Source organism: Capsicum annuum, chromosome 3, assembly GCF_002878395.1.
Source record: "Capsicum annuum cultivar UCD-10X-F1 chromosome 3, UCD10Xv1.1, whole genome shotgun sequence".
Taxonomy (NCBI): Eukaryota; Viridiplantae; Streptophyta; class Magnoliopsida; order Solanales; family Solanaceae; genus Capsicum; species Capsicum annuum.
Window position 1 is genome coordinate 2,674,479 of NC_061113.1, and position 18,377 is coordinate 2,692,855.

Genomic DNA, 18,377 nt, shown 5'->3' on the forward strand with positions numbered 1-18,377 from the left:
GGCATACGCATCTTTACGAGACATTTTAAATTCAAGGATGCAATAATGCACTTTGACAAATGTTTTTCTAAAATTAATTTTCAACAATTTATTTAACATAAAAAGTGTAAATAGACATTTTCGATTTAATTAAAATGAGCGAACTTAGATCCTGACATAATTTATAAAAAAAAAATTAGTCAAAATAAGTCAATAAAAGCGACCGTCACGGGACTCGAGGGGTGCCTCACACCTTTTCCTTGGTCAATAGAATTCCTTACCCGGTCTTCTGTTTTCACAAACCTAATGAAGAGTCACTTCCTTTTGACTAGGGATTCAATAAGGTGACTTGGAACACCATAACTCAATTCCAAGTGGTGACTCTGAAAATGATAAGAATTAATCCCTATTCAAAACCTTCACTTTAATTGGAAAAATCCTTCGACCTCGATCTCCTCGAGCGAAAAAGGGGTGTGACATCTCTGGCGACTCTGCTGGGGAATAAATAAGAATTCGAGCTTTTGATATTGACTTTACTTGATTTAATTATTTTATATTGTGTTTGTTGGCTTTATGCGCTACTTGTCGCTCATTTACCGCTTTGATATTAATTAAACTGTATTATATACTATCTTCTCTTGCGCACCCCCTCTGAGTCTTTGAAATAGGATAGAAGGAATGCAACGCATGCATCCTACTTTCTTTTTGAGATAGCCGGAGTGTCAAGACACCTGGTGAAGGATTATAGTCACACATGTTAGGCGGGGTTCGGATTGACAACGAAGGCGGTGTTGCCCTGCTACCGACCAAGTTTTCCCTCCCCGGCTTGAGTATCTGCTCGGGTAAGCCAGTCTAGACACCTATCCCTATTAGGTTTAAACTTAGAAGAACTGAAAACTCAGAATCTGGTTATCCCTATTAGGTGTCTCTTTATTTGCATCATATGCAGTTGACTTAGCGGGACTCGGCACAAGGGCCGTATCTGTCTAGGATAGGTAACCTACTTTATAAAGACCAACATGTGCATCCTATGTGCTCTTTGACATTTATTTGGAAGGCTTATTTTATTGTTGACCGGCTTTTAGGCAATTTTAAAATGCAAAAAATTATATTATCCTCAAATTCATTGAATTATTTTTCAAAGAAAAATTTTATTAAAAAAAAAAGAAAAAAGAAAGGAAAATTTTAAATATAGAATAATATACTTTTAGAGTTTTCTTGAACTACAAGGGTCTGATTCACACTTTTTAGTGCGATGCGTAGGATGTCCTATCCGTGATACGATCCTGGTTTTGAAAAAATAATAATAATATATTTATTCACAAATTTATTGAAGGATATTTTTGAAAAAATAATAAGAAGAAAAAATGATTATTTTCATGAATATTATTATCTTTATTTTACTTTTCTTTTTTATTTTTCAAAATTAATTTTAACATAAAAATCTTAATAGCTTGAACCTTTAGGGGTCGTGAGCTGAATTTTTGTAAAATAATAAAATATGTAAACATATATTTTAATAGTCCTGAACCTTTGGGGGTCATGAGGCTGAAATTTTTATACAACTTCATAAAACAATCATTCTTCTTTTCTTTATTTCTAAATCATTTTATTTTATTTTTGTTCCTTTTAAATGTACTTAGGGAGTATTGTCGCCAAATATATAGTTAAAATTATCTAGAAGTCTGTTATTGCAAAGTTTTTTTATAGTGCCAGTTTAAATAAGTGTTTTTCCTAAAAATATTATCAGTTTTGTTTCTCTCTTTTTGATTTTTGATAAAATTGTTCTTTATATCTAAGTCTCAATTTAAAAGTCGCACTAGTTCTCACAAGTCAAGTTAAAAATTCTTTTCAAAAATTAATGAATTAAGTTCAGCCTAAATCTAGACATTTATTAATTTCATGTCCTTGTCAATAGGTATAAAACGTCCCCCCCTGTTCGTGGAAAGCGTCCAAAGGGAAAGAGAGATGGGAGTGTACCGCTTCAGGTTATGGATTGTACCCATTTGCAGCTTTGGTTATGGTGGAACGAAATGTATACATTCGATTATGATGAGATACATAAGTATTTGAGTTTTTTGCCGAGTATTATGTCAATCAAACCTAATAGGGAGATGATTGATGCATTACTAACGATCCGGGACCCGAAGAACAACGTGTTTCATTTTTTGGATTTTGAGTTGACTCCTACTTTAGAGGAGATAGCGGCGTATGTTGGATATGGGGATATGCATCGGAAGAAACTTATAGCACCAAGACTCATTTTGATAAATAGATTCTGCAAGCTCATGAACATACGAAACTCAAAAGAAGAATCAATGAAAAAAAGTTGTGTTTCCTTGCAGTTTTTGTATGTCAGATATGGAAGACTAGGGGGGTTTGAAAAGTATGGTAAACAGCTTTGTAATCAGGGAAGTTTTAAGTCTTAAAAAATTCACAGACGATTTGCATTCATGGTAGCCTTTCTAGGCAATATGGTTTTCCCGAGGAGAGAACAAAAAATTAATATTCATTTAACAGGGGTGGTACAGATACTGATTAAGAAAGATTACACTATGGTACTAATGATCCTGGCAGATATCTATCGTGCTTTCACCGTTTGTCAGAAAGGAAAGAGTTTTTTGAGGGATGTAATATCTTGTTATAGATGTGGATTGTGGAGCATCTCTACGAACATCCTAAAATGGCAAGATTTAATCCTAAAAGATTCAATCGCATCAAAGATTATGAAGAGAGGTTAGAGAAATATAAATGCCCAGAAGGAGTTAGAGATTGGGATAAGTTTTTTCGTTCTCTGACAGCAGACAAAATCACTTGGAATATCCCTTGGTTCCCTTGGAGGCAAGTCATACATAGTTCTGTCATTCGGCCATTCTTATTATTAATGGGTATTAGGGGTGTTCAACCATACATTCCATTGAGAGTTTTACGTCAGCTAGGAAGACGTCAAATAATTCCCATTACGGAAAATATGACCGAGTTTGTATTTGAGGTCAGACCAGAGATCCCACTTTCAGAGGAATTGGCCCAACAGATTTGGGAGGGTTGTCATATCATGGGGATTAAAACGATGGTCATAGAGCATGAGAAAGGAGAAGTGCGCCTAGATTACCATGAATGGTTTAAAGAACAGTCAAGTCCGCCAGTCAGACCCGAAAGATCGGTTAGAAGACTATAGATCAGGAAGCTGCAATCAGAATAGGGATTGAGAGAGCCATGCGAGAACATCATGAGTTCAATCAAGCTTTGAGAGCAGAATTAGAGCATGCCAGGGCAAAAATAGATGAACAACAAAGGGAATTTGTTGAAGAGAAAGCTAAATCAGCAGATATTGAGGTTGCACTTCAGGGACAAATCAAACTGGCTACCACTAGGGACTCAAACATTGCGGAACTTTTCACATCTCACCGACAGCAACTACAAGAAGTTGAAAAGAACATGCAAGAAGAATTTGATCGATAGAGATCTCAGTGGATCCGTGAAAGAGGAATGTTGCGAGAACAGTTGGAGATTGTTTCTGCTCGTGAACAGCTTGCAAGAGAGATGGTTGATTTACGAGATCGACAGGCCCATGAATGGGATCAAGCCTTCAGTTCCCTTCGAGGGAAGGTCCGCCGTGTAGCACAGGATATTGCCAGAATAGGTTTGGATTATCAACAGTTGGATCGTGAAGACTTTTTGGCACAAGTACTAGCTTTCACAAAGCATCTCACTACTTCATTGGAGGACATATACTTGGGTTTGGGAGGACATATCAAGCCAAAGTCTCCTTGAATGGATAGCTGTTTTCTTTGTCTTAGTTTTTCATTTTCAATTTTAAAACTTCTTGTTTAGATGTTATGTCTTTTAGTTTTCAGATGTTAGTTAGTAGGTTTTATCTTAGGAGCTGGGTCAGCTATTTTGTCATATTTATATTATAGAATGTAATGAAGTTGACTGTCTATTTCTATATATATATTACATGTGTTTTATTTCACTTACTTTATTTATTTTCTTCAATTAAAAAAAGACAAAACAATTATTTTTTTTTAAATTCCTCCCGAACTACGCAAGATCTGATTCATGTCCTGGCATGATATGTAGGCAACCCTCCAAAGGGTTAGATCATAAGTTTTGAAAAAATATGCCTAGAAAAGCCGGGATGAAACACAAAGCCTTCCATGATATGTTGAAAAATGCATATAGAAGCATGACATATAACTTGGCATTATAATGTGTTAAAAATATAAAACTCACCCATTTTCTACTTGGTTACAGAAAGATAAAGTAATTGGTGGTTGGTTTGTGATTTAAACTGGCATCATATCCGTATAACACCAGATACAAGGGTAAAATAAAAATGACCCGTAGAGAAGGTATAGGGTCTGACAGTGAAGAAAAGCAAAATTAGTTGATTTTGCAGGAAGTAGCATCAATGGAAGAAATAAAATCATTGAAAAAATAGATGGCAGAGATGTACCAAGCTTGGTTGAATGGACAAGCCCCTCCTTCTTCAATCCCTAGACTTTCGACTTCGAATGATCCCAATTTTGACCCAGCTTAAACTAGTGATCCATTTTACCCACTAGAATTTGGCCCATTTACTAATATGTTTGGCGTTGCTGGTACTTCTACCATGCACCCACCAAATTCGTCTATCACAAATAACCCATTTTTTACTTCTGTATCACCAGCTACTGTGGGTACTCAATCAACAGTATCAAAGAATATGGGGAAACCAAGTCATGATATGTTGTATCCTCCTGAAATGACTTTCAAATCCCAAAATCCACATTATCATGTTCATCAACACGATACTCCTATCGTGATTAAGAAGATTTCTAAGAATGAGGAACAGGAGGAGATGGCTAGAAAAGTTAGAAGTTTGGAGCAGAGTATGAGAAATATGCAAGGATTAGGTGGACCAAAAAGTGTTTCATACAAGGATTTGTGTATGTTTCCTGATGTCCATTTGCCGATAGGGTTCAAAATGCCAAATTTTGACAAATACGAAGGTCATGGTGATCCTGTAGCTCATTTGAAAAAGTTTTGCAATCAATTAAGGGGTGCAAGAGGAAAGAAGAATTATTGATAGCTTACTTTTGAGAAAGCCTTACAGAGATAGCTTCTGAATGGCTCATTGACCAAGACATTTCTCGTTGGCATGTATGGGATGACATGGCTCGAGATTTCGTTCAACAATTTTAATATAATATTCAGATAGTGCCAGATCGCACTACGCTTGTCAATATGAGAAAAAAGATGACTAAAAGTTTTCGAGAATATGTTATCAGATGGAGAGAGAAAGCTTCAAGATCAGACCATCGATAAAGGAATCTGAAATGATTGATAGTTTTTTGCAAGTATAAGAACTTGATTATTTCCATCACTTACTTTCTACAATTGGAAGCACATTTGCTAAAGTTAATAAAGTTGGAGAAATGGTAGAGAATGGAATAAAATCAGGAAAGATCATCAGCCAGGCCGCTTTGAAAGCAACAACACAGGCAATTCAAAGTGGTGCAGAAATTTTCGAGGGAAAGAAAAGAAAAGACGATCTAGCAACTATCGTGACAGGTTTACGACAAAATTGGAGAGGTGCGCGTCAGCCATACACACAAAATCCATTATATTTTGTTCCATCCCCCCAATATCCTATTTACAATGCACAACCATATGTTTGGGCTCCTTCTTACCCATAATGGCGTGCACTAGCAATCCAAAATCATCCACCGGCCCTGCAAGTTCAAAGAGGCCCTCCTAGGTCTAATTTTTAGCCTAGAGCATAATTCAAAACAGATAATATGAGCGAAGATAATTTCACTCCTATTGGAATATCTTACACCAATTTATTTCATAGGCTAAGAAAAATGAATGTCCTAAACCCAATTGAGAGAAGGATTCCAAATCCTCCTCCGAAGAATTTGGATTATTCTAGAAGATGTGAATATTGTTTCGATGCCCCAGGGCATGACACAGAGAAATGTTGCTATTTGAAAAGAGTATTTCAAGAGCTGATTGACACCCAACAGATCATGGTACAAAGTCCAGACGCTTCAAATGTCAATTAAAATCTACTGCTAGATCATAGTGAAACAAACATGCTCGAAGAGATACCCAGTGGTGAAGATGCTGCAATATCCTTTAAACCGATTATTAAGATTAAAATTGGTTCGAAAAAATCAGCAACTACTGCAGAAAAACCTGCAGAAGCGGAGATGGTGATAACAAAACCTGAATCATCGAATGTTCCCTTGGTGGTAGGGAAAGAGATCTCAGAAAATGTTGGGTCAAGTCAAGTAAATCCGAAACTCATTGTTCCTGGAAGATCCCCTAAGCCTCTCTTAATCATAAAAGGATCTCCCGTAGCTTCCATTGTTATTAAACCAGTCTCACAATTGCCTATGGTTAATACTAAGGTATTTCCTTGGAATTATGATCGCATTGTGGTGATACACAAGGGGGAATAAGTAATTGAAGATGTGGACGAAGTAGGGGGATTAACTCGATCTGGAAGATATTATGCCCCAATAGAGTTAAGAAAGAATAAACAAGGCAATGAAGAATAAATGACGGTCAAGAAGCCTGTTATTGATGAAGAAGCTGAAGAATTCTTAAAGAAAATAAAATTGCCAGAATATTCTGTTGTAGAACAGTTGAAGAAGACATCAGCACAGATTTCTTTGTTGTCTTTATTAATACATTCAGAAGAATACCAAAAGGCTATAATGAAGATTCTTAGCGAAGCATGTGTTCCCAATGAGATTAAAGTGAATAAACTGGAAAAATGTGTTGAAAGGATCCTTGAAGCAAATAAGATTACTTTCTCAGATGATGAATTGTCTGTGGAAGGTACTGGACATAATAAGGGTCTCTACAGTACTGTGAAATGTGAGCATTCCATCATCACTCGAGTGTTAGTTGATGAAGGATCAGGCGCTAAAATTTGTCCTATGTCAACTTTGCAAAAGTTGAATGTTAATGTAGAAAGAATCCGACCTAACAATGTATGCATCAAAGGTTTTAACGGATCAACAACTGATGCCATTGGTGAAATAGAATTCATATTGATAATCGGGCCTATGGATTTTTCTATGGATTTCCAAGTTCTGAACATTGATGCTTCATATAATATTTTATTGGGAAGACCAAGAATTCATAGGGCTAAAGCAGTCGCATCAACATTGCATCAAATGGTCAAATTCGAATGTGACAGGCAAGAGATAGTCGTTCATGGTGAAGGAGACTTATCCATGTATAAAGACTACTCTATTTCCTCCATCGAAGAAGATACTGCAAGTAAAGTATTGATTCATCAAACTTCTGAGGTAGTGGCTGTTGAGCATATCCTCGAGAGGAATCTCATCGCAAGACCACAATTATCCTCTACATCTATTATGGTAGTGAATAAAATGTTGAAGCATAGTTTCGAACCAGGGAAAGGTCTAGGGATATTTTTGCAAGGCAGGGTTCATTCAGTAAACCTCCATAAGAACCTTGGTACTTTTGGTTTGGGATAAGTGCCCACTGTTGAAGATATAAAGAAGGCTAAAAAGCATAAGAAAGAGTTATGGACTCTTACTAAGCCGATACCGCCACTTCATGAATCCTTCATCACAGTCAACATTGTTGGGTCCTCTATGTTACCCGCTGCAGAGTCAGTGAATGATGATAATACAGAGTTGATTGGCCTTTTCCAGAATATGTTCATTGAAGCTGATATGGTTGAAATTGGGGAAGGTACCAGCAATGCAGATGTGCAGTTTATCGACCCTGATGTCCAGCTTAACAATTAGGAGGCCACTCCTCTCCCTACCATGATGGAGTCTTAGTAGTTTGTTTGTTTTTCTTTCAAGTCTTAGTAGTTTGTTTATTACTCTTTCTGTAATTTGAATAGTTCTAGTATTGTAATTCAGATCTATAACTTGGTATTTTAGGTTAAAAATCTTTATATCTTTGTTTTTAATGAAGTGCAGTATCCCTTCGTTTTATTTTGAGTCTAATTTTTATTTATTTATCTTCTATTATACAGTTCTTTCTATGCCGATATTAATGATATGACATGCATGAAGAATTGTCAACCAGATTTAAAAAATCAATCTAATTTAAAATAATGAATAAAGAAGTTGAATACGATGAAGGAGAAATATTTGAGGATATAAGCAAAGATTTCAAACAGTTTGAGAATAAGATAAATCCCAATTTAGAGGAAACTGAGGCGATCAATTTAGGAGATCATGAAAATATTAGGGAGACTAAGATAAGTGTACATGCTCAATCACAACAAAAGAAAGCTATAGTTGAAGCTTTGCATGAGTATAAAGACATTTTTGCGTGGTTTTATGATGATATGCCCGGTTTGAGCACTGATTTGGTAGTTCACAAGTTGCCAATTGATCCTGTTTTTCTCCGGTCAAGCAAAAGTTAAGGAAGCTTAAAACTAACATGAGTGTAAAAATCAAAGAGGAAATCACGAAGAAACTTGAGGCTAAAGTCATTCGAGTGGCCCAATATCCTACTTGGTTGGCAAATATTGTCCCTGTTCCAAAGAAGGACGGCAAAGTTCGAATGTGTGTTAATTATCATCATTTAAATAAAGCAAGTCCAAAAGATAATTTTCCACTTCCCAATATTCATATTTTGTTGGATAATTGTGTCAAACATGATCTTGCATCTTTTGTGGATTGTTATGCGGGGTATCACCAGATCAGTATGGATCCAGAAGATGCGAAAAAGAAATCATTTATTACTCCATAGGGCACATATTATTATCGAGTCATTCTTTTCGGACTAAAGAATGTTGGGGCAACTTATATGAGGGCAATGACTATAATGTTTCACGACATGATGCACAAGGAGATTGAAGTTTATGTTGAAGACGTGATCATTAAATCAAGAGAGCATTCTGACCATGTCATAGATCTTAGAAAATTCTTGAAAGTCTTCGAAGGTATGATCTCAAACTTAACCCAACAAAATATGTATTTGGAGTCCCGTCTGGAAATCTTTTGGGGTTTATAGTCTGTTGGCGCGGCATTGAGTTAGATCCTTCAAAAATAAAAGCTATTCAAGATTTTCCTCCACCAAAAAATAAAACGGAGGTGATGAGCTTACTTGGAAGGTTGAAGTATATCAATAGATTCATTGCTCAACTTACGACAACCTGCGAGCCAATATTCAAGTTGTTGAAGAAGAATGCTAAAGTTGAATGGACTAAAGAATGTCAAGAGGCATTTGACAGAATTAAGTGATACTTGTCGAATCCGCCTATTTTGGTTCCTCCAGAGCAAGGCAGACCCTTGATATTGTACATATCTGTGTTAGACAATTCTTTTGGCTATGTATTAGGTCAACATGATGTTACAAGTAGAAAAGAACAAGCCATATACTACTGTAGCAAAAAGTTTACCACTTATGAGGCTAAGTACACTCTTCTTGAGAAGACGTGTTGTGCCTTAACTTGGGTAGCCCAAAAGCTGAAACATTACTTGTCATCTTATACTACTTACCTCATATCTCGTATGGATCCTTTAAAGTATATTTTTTAGAAGCCTATGCCTACAGGCAGACTCACAAAATGGCAAATATTACTCACAGAGTTTGATATTATCTACGTGACACAAACTGTAATGAAAGCTCAAGCCTGGGTGGATTATTTGGCTGAAAATCCTATTGGCGAGAGATATGAGCCATTAAAAACTTATTTTCCAGATGAAGGGGTATTGTTTATTGATGAGGTTATTTCTGACGATTGTCATTCAGGCTAGAAGTTGTTCTTTGATGGAGCTGCTAATGTAAAAGGAGTAGGGATAAGGGCGGTTCTTATTTCTGAATCAGGACAATATTATCTTATAACAACCCAACTTCGATTCTAATGTACCAATAATATGGCAGAATACGAATCTTCCATTCTGGGATTGAGATTAGCCATTGACATAGGGATCCAAGAACTGTTGGTATTAGGAGATTTAGATTTATTAGTCCACCAAATCCAAGGAGATTGGGAGATTCGTGATTCAAAGCTCCTACCATATCAAGGTTATTTGCAAGATCTATGTCAACGATTTGTATCAGTAAAATTCAAACACATTCTCAGAGCTCATAATGAGATTGCTGATGCTTTGGCGACCTTATCTTCGATGTTTCAACATCCCGACAAAACTTATATTGACCCTTTTGCATATACAAATTCATGATCAACATGCATATTTCAATATGGTTGAGGAAGAACTTGATGGGGAGCCGTGGTTCCATGATATCAAAGAATATATTTAGACTGGAAAATATCCTATACATGCCAATGGTAATCAAAAGAGAACCATTCGACGTTTTTCTAGTGGATTTTTCCTAAGTGGAGGAATCTTGTATAAGAGGACTCCTGATTTGGAACTTCTGAGGTGTGAAGATGTTAAAGAAGCTTCAAAAATCATGACTGAAATACATTCTGAGATTTGTGGACCACACAGAAGTGGGTATGTTTTGGCAAAGAAAATACTCCGAGCAGGTTATTATTGGCTCACCATAGAGCGCGATTCCATCAATTTCGTTCGTAAATGTCATGAATGTCAGGTACACGGGGACTTGATACATTCCCCTCCATCTGAGTTGCATACAATAACTGCTCCATGGCCTTTTGTGGCTTAAGGAATAGACGTAATTGAATCAATTGAATCGAAGGCCTCAAATAGAAATAGGTTTATCTTGGTAGCCATTGATTATTTCACGAAATGGATGAAAGCAGTGACTTTTAAGTCAATAACCAAAAAAGCGGTGGTTGATTTTATTCTCTCCAACATCATTTATCGATTTGGCATTCTGAAGATAATAGTCACAGATAATGCTGCAAATATCAATAGCCATTTGATGCAAGAAGTGTTTCAATAATTTAAGATTACGCATCGAAATTCAACTCCTTATTGTCCGAAAGCGAATGGAGTTGTAGAAGCTGCCAACAAGAACTTAAAGAAAATACTCTGCAAAATGGTACAGGATTCCCGACAATGGCATGAAAAGTTACCTTTTGCTTTGTTGGGTTGTCGTACTACAGTTCGAACTTCAATTGGTGCAACTCCTTACTTGTTAGTGTACGGAACCGAAGCAGTTATACCTGCAGAGATTGAGATTCCATCTCTTCAAGTAGTTGTAGAAGATGAAATTGATGATGATCAATGGGTCAAGACTCGTATAGAGCAATTAAGATTGATTGATGAAAAAAAATTGACATCAGCATGTCATGGACAACTATACCAGAAAAGAATGGCTCTAGCGTATAACAAAAAAGTGCGTCGTTGATACTTTGAAGTTGGTTAGTTAGTACTAAGACGCACCCTACCCCATCAGATTGAAGCCAAAGGTAAATTTTATCCTAATTGGCATGGACCATTCATGGTGAAAAAAGTGTTACCTAATGGCGCATTATATCTGACTGATATAGAAGGCAAAATGGAAAGAATGTCGGTCAATGATGATGCAGTTAAAAGGTATTATGTATGATATTCAAGTACAATTACATTATGTATGTTTTGTACTTGCATTTTAAAAGATTGAAATGATGAAGACATTTTGTTCTACTATCTGAATAATATATCAACCTTTGCTTACCCCTTTTGAGCTTTTATCTTTCTTCGTACCCCTCTTTTGGAATCAAATTAAAGTGAAAAAAAAAGTTGAAAAAAAACTAATCAAAAATTCAAAATCAAGCAAAAGAATGACGTTTCCTGAACTACGTTTGATCTGATTCTTGCTATACATGTCAAAGTATAATAAAGTATTCAGAATGATTGTTGATTTGACAATTTTTGACTCTTTGAAAGATGCAAGGTGTATGGAATATTAAATTCTGAGATATTATACAAGAGAAATATATTTTGAGTTGAGAGTCTCAATAGTCAGAATTTTGGGTCAGAGGTGTGACAAGTCGATGGATATCTATGAAGGACTGGAAAAGGATTTGAGCATGACAAGTGCAAGAACGGTTACTTCAAGAGCCAAATATCCCAAACCAACCACCACGTGTTTTCAAAACTCATAATTTTTCTTTGTTTTGTTCGAAACAAAGATAGAAAGTTTTCAAATAAAGGATGCAATTTCATACTTCTATCAATGCAAGAGTCATGATTATAGCATACAATGTTGGATCTCAGTTATGGTAAATTTTATTCTTTGCGAGATGAATTTATCAAAGCTATTCTAGGCTTTGATTTATTCTTTCACTATATTTCTCAAAATATTAAGATCTAATGATACACAAATTTTTTCAGTACAAACTGGGGAAAAAAATTTTATGTGTGTGTTGTATGGAGATTTACTTTTTGAACAGGACCCTCCTGAAAATGGGAATTTACTTTTTGAACAGGACCCTCCTGAAGAATGGGAATTTACAGGACCCTCCTGAAGAATGGGAATTTACTTTTGAACACGTCCCTCCGGAAGAATGGGAATTTACTTTTTTGAACAGGACCCTCCTGAAGAATGAGAATTTACTTTGTGCACAGGACCTTCCTGAAAAATGGGAGGTTATTTTTCTGTTTCACCTTTTATTTTGAGTTCAGGAACATATTTGAAAAATTAGAAAGTGCAAGTCCTGGAGCCCGCCTGAAGAACAGGGTGAAGAAAAAAAAAAGTTCAGGAGCCCGCCTGAAGAACAGGGTGAAGAAAAAAGAAGTCCAGGAGCCCGCCTGAAGAGCAGGGTGAAGAAAAAAGGAAGTCCAGGAGCCCGCCTGAAGAACAGGGTAAAGAAATTGGAAGTCCAGGATCCCGCTTGAAGAATAGGGTGAAGAAATTGCAAGTCCAGGAGTCCGCCTGAAGAACAGAGTAAAGAAAAAAAAAATCCAGGAGCCCGCCTGAAGAACAGGGTGAAGAAAAGAGGAAATCCAGGAGCCCGCCTGAAGAACAGGGTGAAGAAAAAAGAAAGTCCAGGAGCCCGCTTGAAGAACAGGGTGAAGAAGTAACAAGCCAGGAGTCTACCTGAAGAATAGGGTGAATTTTCAAGTTCAAGTCACGAAAATTAGAATCAAGATTCTAGAGATTGTAATTTTTATTTTTATTTTTCGTTTTTGATTTTTTGTTAGCCATTTGAATGTAAAAGGCACAATTCGTTAATCGGAAACTCGAAGAAATCTCATTCGACTTTTAACTATTTTTCTCTCCATATTACCTTTGAACTATTTGTGACCTGATTCTCTTATAACCCGGGATAGGTAGGATGTCCCAAACAAGGGCTCGCTCACATTTTTCCTTTTATTTTAATTTTAAGTTTATTTTATTCTTAGTTTTCAAATAATTGGATGATCAAAAATCATATCTTGTCTACTTCTTTGTATGAAAACTCTTCGAGATTTCACACAAAGAGGGGCAAAAATGTAGACACGTGATTTTTGATTTCCCTAAATTTTAACTTGCTTATCAATACTAAATATTTATACTTATATTTAATCTGATATATTTTTATTCTTATTTTATTTTAATAATTTTAGTGAAAAAATAAATAACTAAATAAAGTTATTTTGAGATATTTTATTTTTATTTTATTTTACCTTAATTCTAAAAATAATGAAAAAATTAAAAAAATATATCTATTTATATATATATTTCCTATTAAATTTTAAATAAAATAAGTAATTTTAATATTGTCTAAATTATATTTATTTAAGTTTATTTATAATTTTTATTATATTTTCTTAAAAAAATAAATTAATTAGTTATATTCATATCTATTATTATTATTATTATTTATATTTATTTATTATTATTAAAAAAAGAATTTTATTTAAAAATTTGAATTTTGCTCCTCCCTTATCTGATAGTTTTAACCCCCCCCCCCCCCCCCCCGCCCAAAAAGTAACTGTTTCCCCCCAAATTCCATCTACTTAAAGGACTCCCACCCCCCTAAGACAAACTACGTACATTTTACAGAGTATTCAGACACCAGACATTAAAAAAAAATCAGATAAAAAAGTGTGTGAAGTTGAGTTTTAAATTCCGTTCAAGTTTTCGGTGATAATATTTTGCGTCCATATTCAATTAAATTGACAGACAGGTTCTATTTTGATCTTATTCCATTATGTTGTAAATTTTCTATTGAAAAACATGAATGAAAATATTTGAACAGTTTCAATGTACTTTCTATTGTGCATGTTTAATTATATGAACTTTTTGTTAACACATATTATACTTGTAACTTAAATATATATATTTGCTGAGTGATGTTGTAAATTGAAACACCCTGTGTTATAAATTCGAAACAAAAAGGAAACAGCAGATAAAAGAAAATTAGTTTATACGTAAGATAATAATAAATAGAATCCTTTCGTTATATTCATTCTCACAGGCACATCATTGACTAAAATAATCATAGTCAGTCATATATTGTATATACAGATTCATACGTTGCATAGAAATCAAATAAAAATTAGTAATAATTGATGAAAAATTAGCAAAATGGAGAAGAAAATAGTGAGATGAGACAGATCAAAAAGTAAAAAATTAAGCGGAGAATATTTTATCTTTTCAGTTTTTCGGAGAGTCTATATCAGAAACTCACCAGAAAAATGTCAAAACCAGTCAAACAACCCTCATCGCCGGAACCGGACGATGCCGCCACTGTCCCTTCTTCCCCTTCCCCGCGTCGACCACCCCCTCCCCGCGCCGGTGCCTTCCCCTTTTTTCCTTTCCCCGCGCTGCGCCGCCATCCTCCTCCCTTTTACCGGTGAAATCTCGAATGCCCCCTCACACGTGTCGACCACCCCCATATTCCCCTTTCCCCGCGCCTGTCATCCCTCTCCCCTCTCCCCGCGACAGTACCCCTCTTTCCCTTCGCTGGTGCCTTTTCCAGCCAATCTTTTATCGGATCCGTGCTCCAGCGCCGGTGACCCGTTGCTTCCCTTTTCTTTTCCCCGACACGCCGCCCCTTTTCTCTTTTCCCATCAACCCTTGCGACATCAACTACCACTGTCGCTGCAGTTTCCATCGCTGGTAGACTAACCAGCAGTACTCCGATCACTGCCGCTACCAACAACAATGTTGAATTTATGAAAAACTATTTTAATTATGTTTATGTTTTATTTTTAAACTTTATACATTATTTATTTTAGGTTTTATTTTTAAGTTGACTAATTTGAGTTGTTTTCTTTAAAGAATATATCAATTTGGTAATTATAATAAAAATTAGAAATAAATATAATTAGTTTTGGGGTATATATTTGTATTACTTAATTATTTTTGTTTTATTCTATATTACTTTTATTTATTTATTTATTTATTTACTTCTATTTATTTCATTTTTTGTCACTAATTAAGGCTAATAATTATTTGTATTTTCAACTAGATAAGATTGTTTTCAAGTCTATAAGCGGCAATCCAACACTTCTAAACGTTAGGTTTAAAATTCTCCTCTCAATTAAGAATGCGGCATACGCATCTTTACTAGACATTTTAAATTCAAGGATGCAATAATGCACTTTGACCAATGTTTTCCTAAAATTAATTTTCAACAATTTATTTAACATAAAAAGTGTAAACAAACATTTTTGATATAATTAAAATGAGCGAACTTAGGCCCTAACATAATTTATAAAAAAAAATTTTAGTCAAAATAAGTCAATAAAAGCGACCATGCTAGAACCACGGGACTCGAGGGGTTCCTCACATCTTTCCCTCGGTCAATAGAATTCCTTACCCGATCTTCTGTTTTCGCAAACTAATGAAGAGTCATTTTCTTTTGACTAGGAATTCAATAAGGTGACTTGGAACACCATAACTCAATTCCAAGTGGCGACTCTGAAAATGATAAGAATTAATCCCTATTCAAACGAGTCACTTTAATTGAAAAAATCCTTCGACCTCGATCTCCTCAAACGAAAAAGGGGTGTGAAAACATTCAAGGGGGAGTGTTATAAATGTATTTACGTTATAGTGAATGTCTATCAAGAATCTAGATAAGATCTATAAAGATCTAGTTGATATCTATCAGGATTTGAAGTATCTGTCTTTTAGTCAGAAACTAAGAGTATTTTCCCCTATAAGTAGAGGGGTTTTATTCATTGTATCCTCAATTTTATGATATCTTATCCCTCAAGAGAAGAAATAAGAATTACTCTTTCTATTCTCTCTACTTTTCTTCTTGTTCTTTCTTGTTTTATAACACATACAATATGACACGACTTGCAAGTCTAGGTATAACGATACCTATTATGGAATGCCCTTAACATGAAGAAATGAATGGTTATAAGCATGAAGTATGACTTTTAATTTAAAGAGGCTAAAATTGTGCTTAAAGAGGGATTGGTGGTTAACCGAGAAGGTATGAATTGAAAGACCCATTGCTGGAAACCGTGTTTTACCGATGCAAATTTTATGATGTCCCAATCAGAAATTATGGTACACTTCTTTGTGATCTTGTGTACCATCATGCAATGACTCCAATCCTTGCGGTCAACTCCGGTTGGGGGTTTGGCCGACGGATTAATGGCGAGCCCATATTGCCCGTGAATATTATGTATGTTGGGGTACCACCTAGCCCAGATTAAAGCAAAGAGTTTCGTCTAAGTTTTTACAATATTGACTAGAGCTTTTACTTTACTTATGCCCATGTACTTGATTCCACTTTGCTAAATTGTTTTCATGATAAGTTTAGAATGTTGTATGAAAAATGCATTTTGTTTTTGGTAAGTTCTGCATATCAATGCGTTCCAAGTATTAACTGTCCTTGGGTGGCTGCATTGTCTCATAATGTAGTTTCGGAGGCTCAGTCCCGTGGTACAGCGCAATAGTAGATTTCCTTCTGAGTTCAGAGTTGGTGAGTCTCCCTTATTTCGGAAGGCAATTACTTACATGTTTAGTTTTCTTTATTTTCATGGTCCGATCGGGAGCCTTGTCCCGGCTTAGACAAATAAATTATCAGTAGAGGCTTCGTGGACTGGATTGGGTTTCTGTTTTAGTATGACTTGACGTAATAAACGTGATTATAAGATTTTCGTGTTTCATCATATCTTCCATATTTCATGTGAGTTATGTTTATGATAGTATGCTAAGGAGTCTCTCGGGCCTATGTGGTTCAAATACCCATTGCATCCAAGGCCCCGGCTCTGGTCGTGATTGTAGTACTTAAAAGTTGTATAAAGTTGAATTAGTAGACACATATCCTACATGTTAATTCGTGTCATGAGATATACTCAAACGGATTTGTATTATGCCATGTATGACACATATTATGCTATGTTAATTGTGTGTCTACTTGTTCCACTTTATACAAGCTTAAGTGTTTAAATACTTATGCGCATCCAAATTTGAATGTCATAAATGTCAGTTAGAGCTAAATTAAATGGAACATTTATATATTGGAAAAATCTTTTTGGCCGTAAAATATGGTCATAATACTAATAAATCATATTCACACTATAAACTAATTAGTTTTAAGACATTTTTACCCTTTTCATCCTAAATTTGAATTTCTAACATTACTTTATTTATCATACCACTTTCCAATACATTGAAAACTATTCCAATACATGGGAATTGAAAATTTATGTTTTCTATGTATAATTATTTAATTTTCTTAATTGACAATTACATAATTAAATAATTGTCAAATGTAGTAATATGTAATTAAGAAAATAAAAATTAATTAATACAAATTTATTTATTAATTGTTAGTTATATTTTTTCTTTTTTATGTTTGTAGTTGTTTAATTTTAGTTCAACTTTTAATTATATGGTATTGTTTATACTTTGCACATATTTTGAGAAATTTAATTAAATTATTTTATTTATTTTTTATCTAGTTCGATTTTATGATTTTTTTTTTAATGAATATGAAAATTATTGTATGAAAATAGAGTTTTAAGGGTGAGTTTCCTAAATAGTCATCTAAGTTTTAAAATTTTTCCTCAAATATCACTTATATTTTATTTAGGATCACAATATCACTCAACTATCACTTTTTTCCTCAAAAAATAGTAAACACCTCAAAAGTCTTCTTCTCGCTTAGTTGACATGAATATCACTAAAAAAATTTTTAAAAAAAAAGACTAGAATAATTTAACTCATCAAACTCATTCAATCAAACTATAATTCTTTTTTTCTTTGAAAAAATGCATTAGTTTATTAAAAAAAATTATACTTAGAAAAACTTTATTGGTACTACAACTTGACATATATTTTTTCAAGGGCTATTTTTCTCAATGGCCACTCATATTTTTTGAATTTCCTACAAAAATATTTTTATCTTTTTAGAGATAATAATATGACTCAACTATCACTATTATTCTCAAAAAAAAAAAAAAAAGTATCTTATATGTCTCTTTCTTTTCTAATTGGTGGGCCATGTTCTTAAATTTATTTTTTTAATAATAGACTTATTTAAATCATCAAATAGACTTATTTAAATCATCAAACTTATTTAGTCAAAATTATATTCTTAT

General features: G+C 34.5%; 1 protein-coding gene and 1 pseudogene across 1 annotated transcript; both read left to right on the top strand.

Moving 5' to 3' along the window:
- The window catches only part of LOC124896947, a 48,019-nt pseudogene extending 42,016 nt beyond the window's left edge, over positions 1-6,003 (top strand).
- Positions 6,004-8,781: 2,778 nt separating this feature from the next.
- LOC124897309 lies at positions 8,782-11,250 on the top strand. The gene is made up of 3 exons (XM_047410286.1): positions 8,782-8,908; positions 9,556-9,695; positions 10,849-11,250. The coding sequence occupies exons 1-3, from the start codon at positions 8,782-8,784 to the stop codon at positions 11,248-11,250; spliced, it is 669 nt and encodes a 222-aa protein (XP_047266242.1).
- Positions 11,251-18,377: the final 7,127 nt, after the last annotated feature.

What these genes read in the sequence shown, in the direction of transcription:
- LOC124897309 (XM_047410286.1), top strand. Translation starts at nt 8,782, where the DNA reads ATGACTATAATGTTTCACGACATGATGCACAAGGAGATTGAAGTTTAT. An exon ending in ATTCTTGAAAGTCTTCGAAG is followed by an intron (nt 8,909 to 9,555) that starts GTATGATCTCAA and finishes TATTACTCACAG; the next exon opens with AGTTTGATATTATCTACGTG. An exon ending in GGGTATTGTTTATTGATGAG is followed by an intron (nt 9,696 to 10,848) that starts GTTATTTCTGAC and finishes CAATAATTTAAG; the next exon opens with ATTACGCATCGAAATTCAAC.